Consider the following 15173-nt stretch of genomic DNA (forward strand, 5'->3'; position numbering starts at 1 on the left):
CTGACCCTTCAGGCCAGCAGGCCGATCCTTGCCTGCAAACCAAACCAAACTGAATCAATCCTCCCCAACTCATCTCTCCCTCACTCGTCTCATCTTCATCGCCATATCATCTTCGGCTTCCCCACCCACCATTACTTTTTTACAACATTGATAACCTAGCCTCCCCTCTTCTGGGGTCACCACGCTATGGAGTGTAAGTACTTTGTTTTTTAAACTTGATCTTCCCCCAGACGTGTCGCCAGAACGCTTTGTCCGGGTACTTCTCCGCGTCCTTCGACCCACTGCCATAAATCCCCATATCATATGATTTACTTGAGGTGGACGTGACATTTGAACCGGACCCCCCATAACCTGATGTTCTCGTTCTTCCTGGACGGGTCATTGTGGTCAATCTCCCCAGGGCGCCTGCTTCTGTGCTGCCCGCCTCCATCCCACTCGGCATCAAGAACTATCAATCCACATCGGTCTTGATATCATACCCCAATCTACCATCTACAAGCTTGATTTTGCTGCAATTTGAGTCGCGTATCATTGTTCTACCGACCCCCATTCATCTAGGGTGCCCGCCTGCCTGAATTGAGCTTCAATGCTGACTGCCCCTCGGTCATAGCATCTAGCATGGTGATCCCGTCGGGTCAAGAGACCCATCCTACTTCCGCAATGTCAAATGGCTATTCGCATTCGATAGCTACCGACAATTTCGGGGCTGACGTCGATGAGACAACGAAGAGCGAAAACAGCCCATCCGAACCCATCGAGTCCCAGCCTGTCTCCGAGTCCTCCCCCGAGCCCGATGCCGCAGACGATCTATACGATGCAGACTCTCCAGCTTCGGACGGGGAAGATGAAGATGTTGTTATGGAAAATAGTGATGATGACATGGACCAGTCGAGCCGTGAAAACTCTTCATCACCACACGCCGACCGAAGTCTGAAGCGCAAATCGCCGCCGCCGGATGAACGCGACTATATCAACCAAAATGCCGATCTGTTTGGACTTCGTCGCAGTGGTCGCGCACGACCGACACGTCATATCGTCGAGTCTTCAGACTCGGAATCCGATTCTGTAGCTCCGCGCTCCAAGCGCCGGCGCAAGGAGCCATCCCAGCAGCCCTCAAAAACCTCGCGATCGGCCACTGCCTCATCGCTGTCAGAGACAGATAGTGATGAGTACGGTGGAAAAAGTGCCCGTGCCAGCAAAGCCCGGCGTCGCCGCCTCAACCAAGCGGCAGGCGTAGAACCTTCCTTCAATGAAGTTCGCTTCTCTACCAGAAACGCGTCGAAAGTGTCAAACTACAATGAGGACGAAGATGACGGAATATTTGAAGAGGAGCCAGGCGAACATGCAGATGGGTACTGGGCTCAAACTTATGAAGAAGACACTCGACAGGCTGTCGATGTCGTCCTCAATCACCGTCTAAAAGATGACGTCGACCCCAACAGTCCAAACAAGGACCGCCAAGACTTTGATTTCTACATCAAATGGCAAGATCAGTCATACTATCATTCAAGTTGGGTGCCGAATGAAGATCTTGTGAACTACCGTAGCACCCGTCGCGTGGACAACTATGTTCGCAAAGTGCTGAATGAAGACCTCCGGCTTCAAGAAGACCCAGATGCCCCTCCTGAAGACCGAGAAAAGTGGAACCTCGATCGCGAGAGGGATGTCGAGGCGATTGAAGATTTCAAACAAGTTGAACGAGTGATTGGCGTTCGAGAAGACAATGGCATAACAGAATATCTTGTCAAATGGAAGCGACTCTTTTACGACTCGTGTACATGGGAGCCAGAAGATCTCATCAGCGAGATCGCTCAGCGCGAGATCGACCGTTTCATTGATCGCTCTGCTCGCCATCCTGTTTCTGACAAACTGGAGTCAAACCCGGCTACTCGCAAGCCTTTTGAGCCAATCAAAGCATCCCCTAGCTTTTTGCAAAATGGTGAGCTGAAGGATTTCCAGGTCAAAGGCCTGAACTTCCTTGCTTTCAATTGGGTCAGAAACCATAATGTGGTGCTGGCTGATGAGATGGGCTTGGGTAAGACTGTGCAAACAGTGTCATTCATCAACTGGATGCGACATGTTCGTCGACAACAAGGTCCCTTCATCGTCATTGTTCCTTTGTCAACAATGCCGGCATGGGCTGATACCTTTGATCATTGGACCCCTGACTTGAATTATGTGGTCTACAATGGTAGTGAAAAGGCGCGTGATGTTCTTCGTGATTACGAGTTGATGGTAGATGGCAACCCCAAACGACCGAAGTTCCATGTTTTGTTAACAACGTATGAGTACGCTATGAATGATTCTCCCTTCCTAGGGCAGTTCAAGTGGCAGTTCATGGCTGTTGATGAGGCTCATCGTCTCAAGAACCGAGACTCACAACTCTACATGAAATTGGTTGAATGGAAATGCCAGGCTCGTCTTCTCATCACCGGTACACCAATTCAAAACAATCTTGCGGAGTTGGCATCCCTCATGGACTTCCTGAATCCTGGTATCATCAAAGTTGATGTTGATATGGATCTTAACTCTGACGCTGCCTCCCAGAAGTTGGCAGAGCTGACAGATGCCATTCAACCTTACATGTTGCGACGTACCAAGTCTAAGGTGGAGACTGACCTTCCCCCGAAAACTGAGAAGATCATTCGAGTTGAGCTCTCGGATGTTCAGCTCGAGTATTACAAGAACATCCTCACCAAAAACTACGCTGCTTTGAACGACGGTGCCAAAGGCATGAAGCAATCACTCCTGAATATCATGATGGAATTGAAAAAGGCAAGCAACCATCCGTTCATGTTCCCCAATGCCGAGGCGAGAATTTTAGAAGGAAGTTCAAGACGAGAGGATATTCTGCGTGCTATGATCACTAGCAGTGGAAAGATGATGCTGCTAGATCAACTGCTCAGCAAGTTGAAAAGAGATGGCCACAGAGTCCTGATTTTCTGTCAAATGGTCGGGATGCTCAACATCCTTAGCGAGTACATGGAGTACCGTAACTACAAATACCAGCGACTGGATGGAACTATTCCTTCTGCAGCTCGTCGCCTGGCTATTGAGCATTACAACACTCCCGGAAGTACCGACTTTGCCTTTCTCCTTTCTACTCGTGCAGGTGGTCTTGGAATCAACCTGATGACTGCAGATACCGTTGTTCTATTCGATTCGGATTGGAACCCGCAAGCGGATCTGCAGGCCATGGCTCGAGCTCATAGAATTGGCCAGACCAGGCCCGTCAGTGTTTACCGCCTTGTTTCAAAGGACACGATTGAGGAAGAGGTCATTGAGAGGGCTCGCAACAAGCTTCTGCTCGAGTTCATTACCATTCAACGGGGTGTCACAGATAAGGAAGCCTCGGAGATGCAAACAAAGATGTCTCGTGTCATTGGAGAACCTAATTCGACCGAGGATATCTCCCGAATTCTCAAGCGCCGTGGTCAGAAAATGTTTGAGCAGACCGACAACCAAAAGAAGCTTGAATCCCTCGATATTGACTCTGTTCTTGCCAATGCTGAATTGCACCAGACCGAAGAATCGGAGCAAATACAGGCAGATGGTGGTGAGGAATTCTTGAAGGCCTTTGATTTTGTTGATATCAAGGTCGACGATTTGAGTTGGGATGAGATCATTCCGAAGGATCATCTCGACAGTATCAAAGCCGAAGAGAAGAGGAAAGCAGATGAGAAGTATCTTGCAGAAGTCATTGAAGAAAATCAGCCTCGCAAACGTCAAGCTGCCACACAGTCACGCGATTCGCGGGAAGAACGCAAGGCCAAGCGACAAGCACGAGCTCAGGTTGCCGTTGATGATGACGATGAGGAAGAGAATGCCTCATTGGATCCAAAGCGCCCACTCGGTGAAAAGGAATACCGGGCCCTTTCTCGTGCCTTCCTGCGATACGGTGACATGGCCGATTGCGAAGATCTTATCCTCGAGGATGCTCGACTGCAGACTCGAGACCGGGAGACTGTACGGGCTGCTCTCCGTGAGATGACCGATAAGGCCAACTCGCTTGTTGATGAAAACTTAGCGCAAATGGACGCCCTCAAGCAAAGTGGCAAGAATCCCACCAAAAAAGAACAAAAGGCTGTTTTATTTGATCATCATGGCGTCAAGCGCTTGAATGCCTGGACCATTGTCGATAGACCTCCTGATATGCGGCTTGTTCGAAAAATGACCACTTTGGGTCCGGACTTCAAGACCTTCCGTCTCGCAGAGGCCACTAAGTTGGCTGACTACACCTGCGAGTGGGGCGCTCGCGAGGACGGAATGCTTTTGGTAGGTATCGGCCGTCATGGATTTGGCGCTTGGACACAGATTCGTGATGATACAGACTTAGGTCTCGGAGACAAGTTTTTCTTGGAGGAACATCGCGTGGAAAGAAAAACGCAACGTCTCCAGGGTGAGGAAAAGTCCACCAAGTCCCCCGGTGCTGTTCACCTTGTCCGCCGAGCGGAATATTTGCTTTCTGTTTTGAGAAACAAATACAGCAGTGGCAACAATGCCCTCGCAAGACGTGCGGTAGATAATCACCACCGGAATAACAAGCGTAATTCCCGCCTTGGCAGTGGCAGCGTCTCGGCGTCCCCTGCTCCCTCGTCCCGCAAAGGACACCGGGAAGTCGATCGTGTTCGCCAGCGATCCCACACGCATGGCAGCCGAGATAGTGACCGTCATCACACACCAGGTCATGATCGCCCGAAGTCCGGGCATGATGCTAATCGTCCACGACACCGCATGTCCGATGTTGGTAATGACGATAATCGCCGTCGCAAGTCCCAAGAAAACGGCGGCCCTAGCAAGGAGAAAGAAGATATGGCTTTCATGGTCTTCAAACCCATTGTGGGAATTTTGGACAACGTATCCAAGATCACGGCTAAGAACTATCCGGACAAATCCAAGCGAGCGCATGAGCTCCGAACTACTATCATGAAGATCGGTGATTTCATTCGCGAAACCTTGGGACGTGATAAATCGATGGCCTCCCTCGAAAAGCGACTGTGGTAAGTCTGCACTCGGCCTTTATTCTCAATTTAGCGTTTCATATACTAACCTTCCACCAGGGATTACGTATCTGTCAACTACTGGCCCAACCAGGAGGTGACTGGTTCCAAGCTTCAAGCGATGTTCCAGAAGGTACAAGAAGCTAAAAATGCTTCCAAAGCCTCCAATGGCACTTAGCATGCGGCTTGCGCCACCCCTAGATCAACCTTTCTAGCGGGTGTTTATTAATATCCTACAATTTCTCTCTCTTCGGCTCCGGATGACCAGGGCTTCCCGTTCGCCCCAGCGCCCTGCCCCCATCTTGCATTTCTTCTCTCTTAGAGTCGCTTCTCTTTCTTCTCATTTTTCTCTTCCTCTCCGACATTCACAAAAAAAAGTCAATGATTCTCTTTTCATTGAAGTACATATGGATGCAGCGAGTTGCATGGCATTGCGAAAGGCGTCGAATGATTTGCGCAACCCAAAAGAAGCACAGAAAGGAGCACCGATTTGACTTGAATATGATTCGAATGTCATACGATATTTGCATGGCGTGTTAGGGGTTTCCTTTTTTTTCCTGTGGAGTTTCTTCCTCCTGTTTTCATCTTGATCTGATCTTTCAGCACTGCCTCTCCACCTTACCTCTCAGCAGATCGCAAATCTTGACCTCTATGCTCCATTGAGGGCGACGGTCTGGGCTAGCTGGGTCTGCCCACGTTTAATTCTTGTTCCTCTGTGAATGTGCTTGGATACAGCTTTTATGTTGTTCCAACAAGCTACGGCTTTTCTTCCTATCTTTGTTTTTCTCTCCACCATTTATTTAGTCTCATTTCTTGTTGTCATTTTGCTCCCCAGCATATTGTATCCTATGGAGTGGCTACCACGGCGTTGACTGATTTTTCTGTTTCTGCACAAGATCATTCAGCTATGTAGTTCGGAGCACTTTTTTGTGATGTCCCTATCTTTTTCACTAGAGCCAAATGAAGTGATCGTGCTCTGAACCTCTTCTTTATCATTGCTATCGAGTTGTGTTTGTAGGTCGTAGAAGAAAAAGAGAAGTTGAATCATTAGTATTGACAAGGCCGTCGTAAATGAGCATAGATGAGCTCAAGGGAAATACAGATAAAAAGAAACTGTCACTCGGAAGGAAAGAGAAGCTATTCGTACAAAAATTTTCCAACCCATTCTCCTTTCCTCCAGCCCATGAAAAGTGCGATTCCCAGAAAACTCCGCTTGCGCCGGTATGAAATCAAAGACACCGTGAGAAAGACCGAAAATATAACAAGATGCAAGAAGCATAGTATAAAGGTGTAGAAGATCAAGCAGCAACACTAGCCTCTTCCGCCTCCGCCTCTGCCTCTCCTTCAACCTCCATCTCCATGTCGGCTTCCAATTCCGCCGACTTGGCCCTCATCTGCTCCTGCTGTTGCGCAAAGTGCTGCTGCTGCACCTGGAGCTTCTCAAGGCTAGTCGACGGGTTAGGTCCCGGTGCAATCGGAACCACGGCCTCGGAAGCACCAACAATGGCACTGAAAAGCCTCAATTCCGCATCAATAAGGTCATCAAGAATAGCCTCTTTCTCGAGCCAGGCGCGTTCACGCAGTGGTCGGATCTCATCCCACTGCTTGCGCAACTGCGTGCCCTCGTTCTCGGCCCAGTAGATCTGCCGGCGCAACAATCTGTACAGGTCGTGGGGCGGCATGTCGAGCTCCGAGTCATCGAAGCCGAGTTCGGGTACGAATTCGGGTAACATCATATCTTCTGCGTCGGTGTCTGTTGGGGGCGCAGCGTTCATGGAAATTATGTGGTCGTGGGGCTGTTCGCCTTCGGCGCCGGGGTCCTTGGGTGGGTGGGAGAGCTTGAGTCTGATGCGCTGCAGCTTGGAGGCGGGTGTGCTGGGGGCACCGCCGGCGTTTGATTTTGATTCTACTTGGCGGAGGGAGTCGATTTCGTGGACGGAGCGCATGTGTTTTGTAAGGGCGTCGGAGCGGGTGAAGTTGCGGTCACATTCTAGGTAGATCGTTAGTTTGCTGCCTTGGTAATTGTGTTCCATTCGGGATAGGCGGGGTCTCTTCCCATCCTCTCCATTTATCGTGGGATCAATGGGGGAAGGCGTAGGTATGTATGGGGATGGGGTTCGTTGGGGTTGGGCATACCAGGTAGAGTGCAGTAGAATGGCTTTTCTCGAGTATGGCTTCTCATATGGGCGCGAAGTGCATAAGCACTGGCGTGCGTTTGGCCCTTGCGAGTGCAGTCGGTCCACTCGCACGAGTATCGCTTCTGTCGGCTCCCGATGTGCTCTTGGTGGAGATGCTGCACCAAGCCATCCATGTTGCCGAGGTCACCAACCACACATCCCTCCCATCGGCATATGGTAACTTGATCGCCGCTTTGTCCGCTATAATCATCATCCTGGTTGTGACCAAGGAGGCCCATGAGACTAGGAGAGTTCGGTATGTCGCCGGAGCTATCGGAGGAGATAGAAGCTGTAGGCGAGGGTGGAGGGGGCGCATCATCTTGAATGGAAGAAAGAGGTGTGTTCCTGTCCCATGAGGCTACTCCCCCTGTTCGGCGCCGTTTCGAGGGAGGCATATTAGATGCTGATGGTGATTGAGCGCGGCTTTCCTGCTTGACGGACTCGTGATCCGAGTCATCTGCAGTACCGACAGAGGAAAGAGGGGAACCAGGTGAATCGCGGGAAGCCATGGTGAATGAGGGCTGTCAGCGACAAAGAAAATCTTGTCAGATGTTCCCCGGGACAAAGCAATAGGATTGGTATTACTGTTGATTACAGGGAGGGAAGGCCAATGAAGCTGTTAGCGCCTCCCCATGGTAATCACGTGAGGCCGCACAAGCTTAGCCCTCCCACTTCTGTTTTTCATCCTTTCCCTTTTTCTTCTCTTCCACACATCCTATGTGAACTTTTTCACAATAGAAAATGAGAGAATGAACTCACAATACCAGGTCCCAGAGCTAATAGGTTCCAATTGGATGTAACAGTGACAAGGTAAGCTTCTTTTTAGTCTATTCTTTCTCTTTCCCTACACCTTCCTACATGATGACCACCAAGAAGAATTCTGCAATTCCGACAATCCCCGTCATTGATCTCTCGGGTTCGATCTCGTGGGATTGGATGTTGACTCTTCTACACTTGATCTGATTTTATTCATCAAAACTGTCTTGTTATTCAATGCTTTCAGGCTTTGGTCAGATGCTAACGACAAGAAAAGCAGATTACTAAATCCTTAGTATCGCGTTCCAGCAACAATGTTCTCCTTCAGGATCGCATCAACCTCGGCCAACTCCTCATCTGAGAAGAGCTTAACTCCCACCAGATTCTGAGTCACTTTGTCGACGGTTGTGCCACCGGGGATGGGGATAATAGTGGGCATTCCAGGCTTGTCACTCAAGCTCCGAATCCAACCCAATGCGACTTGAGCTGGGGCAACACCCTTCCGAGTTGCCAGGCTCTTGACCTCATTGATTAGCTTCATGTTTTGCGCATAGTTCTCATCCTGGAATCGTGGCAAGAACCGACGGAAGTCACCTTCCGGGATGTCGGCCAAACCGGTCAGGGCACCAGTTAGGGCGCCACGTCCTAGTGGTGAGTAGGCAATGACTGGGATGTTCAGTTCGGCACAGGTCTTGGCAATGCCGTTCTCCAAGATGTCGGTTGTCCACAGAGACAGCTCGATCTCAACGGCAGCGATAGGGTGTACTTTGGCACTGTCGAGTAGTTAGCAATTGTTAATATAAAATGAAACATTGAATGTATATCTTGCACATACGCTCTTCTGATAGTCTCCGCATCCACTTCACTTAGTCCAATTCCTCCAATCTTGCCCTCTTTCACACATTGCGCGAGGACCTCGATGGTGTGCTCAATGGGGAACTTTGCGTCCTGGCGAGCACACTCGAAGATATCGATTGTCTTCTTTCCATCCAAGACCCTCAGGCACTCGTCCACACTGCGACGGATGTTCTCTTCTGATCCATCTGGGATCAACTGGCCGGCCTTGAGACCGCCCTTGATGCTAAGAACGACCTTCTCGGCATTCTCGGGGTACTTGGTGAAGTACTTGTTCAACAGGTGCAGGGAGTTGTAGTCGGGGGTACCGTAGAGCTCGCCGCCGTTCCAGAAGTTGGCGCCTAGCTCCAGAGTCTTGTTGAGGGTCTCAAAGGCGACGTCCTGTGGAGTTGGCTGGGGGTTCCAGGTCATTCCTGAGAGACATTAGCTCGGTTCAAAGTTGACATTGGTTATCAAGCAAGCCTTCTCTGCGCTCAACTTACTCATGGTGCCATAGCCAGTAGGGCCAATTTCTTTTCCAACGAGGGAAGGCATTTTGAGTATATTAACAATTGTTTTTCTAGGCGGGTTAAAAACTGAAGTATGGAGAATTGGTGTGTAAGGGGAGATTTGGAAGACTGTTCAAAGATATCGAGGTTATCCGGGCATGGAGGGGTCATTTATATGCCACACACCGAAGGCCCACTACAAATATTCAATGTCAACTACATATGTGATCATACAAAGCGCTCCATAGGCAAATAACCCTTTGATTCCACTAGAGATGCTTAGTAGTCCCGATCGATGGGGGCTATGGGACGGTGCCGTTCTCAAAGATTATTGGACCGTGTTTCTTTAGCAAGTTCTTCAGCAAGTTTGCGACCGGTCTCCGCGACGTTGTCGGGGATAAACCGCGGGTGGATCACGGAGTTAAGAAAACAGCCGCAACTGTTCAACAACATTGGTCCTTGAAATCTCAAAATCTTACCATAATGAAAAGCCAAAGCTGAAAGACAGACTAAGCACTTGATTCAATTGTAGTATTCTAGATAGGTGGAGGATATAAGCTTACGGTGGCTTCATTAAAGAACCAATTAGTGTGTGTTGTCGATTGATAGTGGTCAGAGCGCACATGCATGGTATGCCTAATAATCAATTTTCTAATAAAGCACTTGAGAATACATTAGTACTTATAGTAATCCGACCCTCAGCTGTGCTTTTGTAACCTGGGGCACTAGTGGTTATTCTGCGGGGAAATTGTCTAGTATAGCTTCTTTGAATGTTACGATACGGATACGCCTTCTAGCGTTCCCCTACTATGCACTACTAGTAGTCATCACATGTGCAGGTAGACCTTACGTTCTTCGAATGAGAGGAGGCTTAATGAAACATTACAACCTTGGAATTGATAGATGTTATTATGTGATCCTATCAAAGTGAAACTAAATATCGAGCTAGATTGTTAACTAGATCAAATTTAATCCTCTTCAATCTCGCCTTCCTCACTACCAGAATGAATAGCCTTCTCGTCGACTTTGGTTTCTTCTTCGGGAATAGCAGAACGCTCCCGGGGACGGTCTCGCCTTGGTCCCTTGCTGCGTTCCCGTTCACGGCTATCCCGGCGGTATCGCTTCGCGGATCGACTGGCTACGCTCTCAGTATCACTCTCCCGTCTGCGTCGGCGGTCTCCACTGGCCACGCTACGGGTGTCTCCATAGTCAAGTTCGTCACGATTACCACGAGGGTCACCACGAGTACGGTAAAGACGCTCACGTTCATCTTCCCGACGGTCAAGATCTCTACCGGGTCGACGAGTGGCATCTCGGTCTCGGGGGTCCCGGTAGCGATCTGAACGATCCCTTTCTCTGTCATGATCACGATCATCGCGGGTGCGGTATGATCGTTCGCGATCGGCTTGGGCTTTGCGTCGGTCTGCCTCGTAAGCGTCGGGCTCTGGGCTGCGGCTGGCGCGGCTGCCACCTCGCCTGTCTCCCCGGCTGCGATAATCACGATCGTGATCCCGACGGCTTCGGTCGCGCTCGCGTAGTTCGCGCTCCTTCTCAAGGTCTTCTTCCTTTTCTTTTAGGCGTCGAATCACTTTCTCGAAAGCAGACTCTCGGAGCTCGTCAGACTCGACGGATTTGTATTCTTCATACTTTTCTAAACGGGGCTGCACTTGATCCCAAGTATCTGTAACACGCACCGGGGGTTCAAGACGCTTGATGCGAGAACGCAGAGCATCAACAGCACGGCGCTGGTGGCGGTCAGCTGCGTGCTTTTCCTCTTCGTCACGACGGATTGCTTTGTCTTGAATACGCTGGAAGAGGAGCTGGAGAATTTCCGAGTCGATTTTAGAGGTACGTCGATCAGCCTGAACGACTGAGTTGAACTCTTCGAAAGTAGTCTTAGCAGTAACTTCGTACCGTTTATCCTGCATAATATGTTAGCTTGGTCAAAATGAGTTAGGATACGGGTTCACTCACATCCAAAACATCCAGAACGTCGTTGCGAGGAGCGCGGAGCGAGCGCTCTTCCTCCTCCACCATGTCCCAGAACAAATCAAGGGGGGTTGATCCAGGCTGCCCCAGTATAGCCTGATATTTGGGATCATTTTGAACCAGCGGGCAGATGTCCATCCACTTACTGCCAGCCTTGATCTTCTCCTGAGATTTCAAATCCTTCAGCAGTCCGAGGAACTGCTCTCGGTTGCGGCGCTCCTTGCGGGCTCGGATCGCCTTTTGCTGTTGGCGGGCATCATTGAATGTGCGCTCCAAAGATTTTATATGGTTCTCAAATGCAGTCAGGATATCAGACTTGCTCAGGCTCTTGAACTTATCGTCACTCTGCACCTTGTCATTAGACTCAATAACTGCCTGAGCTTCGGACCAGCGTGTATACGGCTCGAGATCGAGACTATTGAGAATGTTGACCAACTCGTCCATGGCGGCTCGTCGTTTCGATGCCTCTTGCTCGACATGCGACTTTCTGAGCTCAACGACATACTCTTCGAAGAGCTGGCGTCTCTCACTCTCATCACTGGTAGCCCGGAAAGTAGTCTCACCTTCAATGATGGGACGGATAGTCTTCCAGCGACTATAGTGTTTGATCTCAGGATGGCGTTGCAGCATAGTATTGAAATCTGATCGGAGCTTAGCGAATCTTTCTTTCGCCCGATCCTTTTCCTGCATGCGAACCTCGACCGCGTATTTCTCGAAAGCAGCCTGACGGTCTCGCGGATCCTTAAGCGAGCGGTATTGGGGGTCTTTGATAGTTGCGCGCATGGTCTGTTCCCAAGTCCAATCGGGCTGTACATTGTGCCGGGTGAGCATTTTCATGAAGGCACCCTCGGCTTCTTCAATGGAGCCATACTCGGGCTCGGCCGGGTTGAAAGCCGGTGCGGCTACCATTCCGTTCGTGTCAAAGTTTCCATATCCTCGTCGATCATTGTAGCCTCTATCGCGATCAGCACGGTCAGCCCGGTCACCCCGATCGGCTCGGTCGTAATCATCGCGTTCACGCTGGGAGTGTGAGTAGGAGCTGGAGCCGCCTGCAACAAAAGAGGGCGCTCTGTAAGATATTAGTCATTGTTTGGAGAAGCAGATGGGGAATAACATACGCAACTGGTGCCGCTGGAGCTGGAGGAGCCTGTGCGAGCGCATTCTTGTAAACCTCGGGGATCTCCCACGTGCTTTGCTTGCTTTCCGTATTGTACCAGTACTTGCGCCCACCATCCGCTGTGTACTCCTTCCAAGGTTGATCCGCTAGGGCACGCTAGAAGAGTCAAAAGCATATGGTTAGCGCAATGTTCATTCAAAGGATTGGGTTCCATTAAGATACACACCTCAACCGGAGTCATCAGCTCAACGGGTTTGGTCCATTGTGTTGCTTTTGTCTGCACATTATAGTAGTAAACTCGACCTTCTGCATTACGCGCCTCCTGCCACAAGGCTGAGGCACCACCAGGGCCATTCATTGGATTCATGGTCGCAGAAGTGTGAAGGTTGACGAGTTGAAGGAGACGAAAAAGCGAAAAGCGAAGCGCAGGTGAAGCTACGTGTTTGCATAGTTTGCACTCCCGCCTTATCACCCCGTTTATCTCCTTATTATTGCGCCCACTTGTTGTCATTTACCCCAGAAGCTTTCTCAGGTCAATTGAATGCGGCATTTCTAGTCGCAATGCCTGGGTTAGAAATTCCTGGTGAATTCTTGCGGCATGCAGTACTGGAAACAGTTGTGCCTCATGCCCCGAAACTCGATCTAGAGGGGGCCCTAACCTCTGCGTTGGAAGATGGCGCAGATGATCTACCCTCAGTTCTAGCTTCAATTCCCCAGCGTTCTATTCTTTTCTTTGGTATGTCATACACTTGGAACTCTAGCTGGAAATATTCATTCACTTACCAAAGTCTCCTAGATGAAACTCTTCCCGTCCGCATTGTCCTCCGACTCTCCGATTGCACAGAAGCTATCCTGAAGCACTACCTGCCTCGTCTGGAAGTTAGACTTGATGTCTATGCCGTGGACCCAGCAGAATCTGTTGCAGAAAACCCGACACCTACTCGGGAGGCGATATTTTCAGGGGTTGTAGATTTAGAGGAGGAGCCACTGGTGATCTTCAACGAGTTTGAAGGCGAGGATGGCACAGCTGGAAATCATGTTTACCTCATATGGAGCATTGACAGCTTCCTCAGTGAGTCGCAATGCCATTTTTGTGTAACTGAACTTCGCTAACTGCTTGAAGAGCGTCCTCGAAACCGAATTCAGCACCCGTCGCTTTTGTTCATCGGTTCGGCCACCTTGAATCCTTCGGAGGGATGCCGAGCAGAAGACCCCGAAGATGACTACCTTCCTCCTCTCATTCCCGCATCAACGAACATGTTTCAACCTCTAGCGGGCGATAAGTCGCTTGCTCACAAAGATCCATTTCTTCCTGCGTCCAGACTGCTCCGCGTGGTGCCCACAGCCTACAGCGAAGACCCCGTTTATAATATTCAACAGCAACATGGCCACCCGTTTCGTGTAGTCCCTGCAGCTAGTGCGAGGATCCGATATTCACGGCTCAGCTCCTACACTGGTGTTCCAACCACGGTTGCTAGTCTCGATTTCGAGGTGACTCCATTCCTGAACTGTGAAGTTTCATTCGATAAAGCAATTTTAAACTTATCCGAGGGGGCCATTGAATCCATGTCAGACATTCCTGGTCTTAATCTTCCTTTGAAGTGCCGCCCCAGGGACGATGTCACATTGGTTTACAAACTCACCCCAGAGTATGGCCCGGAGACGAACCCGTCCTCCACCGCCGTGGTTAGCGTGCTGGAGATTTCCCTTGGTGCAACCATTCTTCTTTCTGATGATTGCCATCCACGGATTACTATGGAATGGAAGACAAATGTGGATTTCTCCTTGGCTCTCAACCCTACCTTTGGTGGACCTAGTACGGCATTGCAAAGAACTAATCGCCCCACGAGTTTATCTGTCTCCGGACAAGCACCAACGGTAACCGCCAGCCGCAGCTCTTTAAGAGAGCGCGCCTACTCTGTTACCGATGTGGGCGTCACTATTTCCTTTACCGGGCCAGTCCGAGTGCAGGTTGGCTCACCATTCTCGTGGAGCGTTTTCATAGTGAACCGGTCTAATGTGCCTCGAAAATTTGCACTGATCGTCATTCCGCGTCGCAAGCGCGTCGATCCACGGGGTCATGTTGCGCGTCCTTCCTCTGCGTCTATTTCTAGTAGAAAGGAAAACCAGGTGGCCGAGGCTGTGACAGACGATAATATTGTGCATGCCATGCAAAAAAGTGTTGTGGGTCAAGAAGCCGAATTGATCAGCTTAAGTACCGATATCCGAGTGGGGTGAGTTGAGTATTCTCTGGTTCTTGATCTGATCTAATCTAACCGCTGATCATTTTTATAGTCCCCTTCTGCCAGGAACTTGTCACTCTACTGAAATCAAACTACTCCCACTTGCAACTGGTCCTCTACATCTGGAGGCTGTGCGACTGGTGGATGTGAATACGAACGAAACGACCGACATTCGAGATTTACCAGATATCCTGGCTGATGACCAACCTCGGACATAAGGGGGATTAGGAAACCCACTGTACAATTGATAGTGAAAACATAGAGTAACCAAGACATGAAATATTGATGGCTATAAATAAGTAATGAAAGTTAAGAGTTCACGATAAAAAAAGAAAAATCGGTTTCTAGGGGGCACAAGGCTGAGATCAGTGACGTCGAGTTACATCCAACGTGACTTTTTTTTAGTCATAGCGGAGTCGCATCCTCCACTTTGGCTTTCAATCTGGGGTAGGGGCGTTTATCTCTTCCTCATCTCCCATCTTTTCCATCTTTAAATCCCCAGGGAAATTCATCCGGTTCCTTCCCTAAGCTCCTAAGCTGGTTACTTG

At 49.8% G+C, this 15173-nt stretch overlaps 5 protein-coding genes across 5 annotated transcripts; 2 read left to right on the forward strand and 3 right to left on the reverse strand.

Annotated features, from left to right (window-relative positions):
• Positions 1-660: 660 nt before the first annotated feature.
• N7466_002729 (chromatin-remodeling ATPase CHD1) lies at positions 661-5178 on the forward strand (the record flags this gene model as incomplete). The annotated part of the gene is made up of 2 exons (XM_057162127.1): positions 661-5000; positions 5061-5178. The coding sequence occupies 2 exons, from the start codon at positions 661-663 to the stop codon at positions 5176-5178; spliced, it is 4458 nt and encodes a 1485-aa protein (XP_057025412.1).
• Positions 5179-6298: 1120 nt separating this feature from the next.
• N7466_002730 (C2H2-type zinc finger protein) lies at positions 6299-7686 on the reverse strand (the record flags this gene model as incomplete). The annotated part of the gene is made up of 2 exons (XM_057162128.1): positions 6299-6990; positions 7137-7686. The coding sequence occupies 2 exons, from the start codon at positions 7684-7686 to the stop codon at positions 6299-6301; spliced, it is 1242 nt and encodes a 413-aa protein (XP_057025413.1).
• A 539-nt stretch (positions 7687-8225) lies between these two features.
• On the reverse strand, positions 8226-9322 carry N7466_002731 (aldo/keto reductase family protein; the record flags this gene model as incomplete). The annotated part of the gene is made up of 3 exons (XM_057162129.1): positions 8226-8706; positions 8769-9201; positions 9271-9322. The coding sequence occupies 3 exons, from the start codon at positions 9320-9322 to the stop codon at positions 8226-8228; spliced, it is 966 nt and encodes a 321-aa protein (XP_057025414.1).
• Positions 9323-10244: 922 nt separating this feature from the next.
• Positions 10245-12749, reverse strand: N7466_002732 (snoRNA-splicing protein PRP40; the record flags this gene model as incomplete). The annotated part of the gene is made up of 4 exons (XM_057162130.1): positions 10245-11198; positions 11251-12334; positions 12384-12538; positions 12609-12749. 4 exons carry the CDS (start codon positions 12747-12749, stop codon positions 10245-10247), a joined length of 2334 nt encoding a protein of 777 aa, XP_057025415.1.
• A 194-nt stretch (positions 12750-12943) lies between these two features.
• On the forward strand, positions 12944-14843 carry N7466_002733 (TRAPP trafficking subunit Trs65 domain-containing protein; the record flags this gene model as incomplete). Its single annotated transcript, XM_057162131.1, has 4 exons — positions 12944-13118; positions 13179-13454; positions 13506-14616; positions 14678-14843. 4 exons carry the CDS (start codon positions 12944-12946, stop codon positions 14841-14843), a joined length of 1728 nt encoding a protein of 575 aa, XP_057025416.1.
• Positions 14844-15173: the final 330 nt, after the last annotated feature.

This window comes from Penicillium verhagenii (assembly GCF_028828195.1).
Source record: "Penicillium verhagenii strain IBT 33310 chromosome Unknown utg000003l_segment0_segment0, whole genome shotgun sequence".
NCBI lineage: Eukaryota > Fungi > Ascomycota > Eurotiomycetes > Eurotiales > Aspergillaceae > Penicillium > Penicillium verhagenii.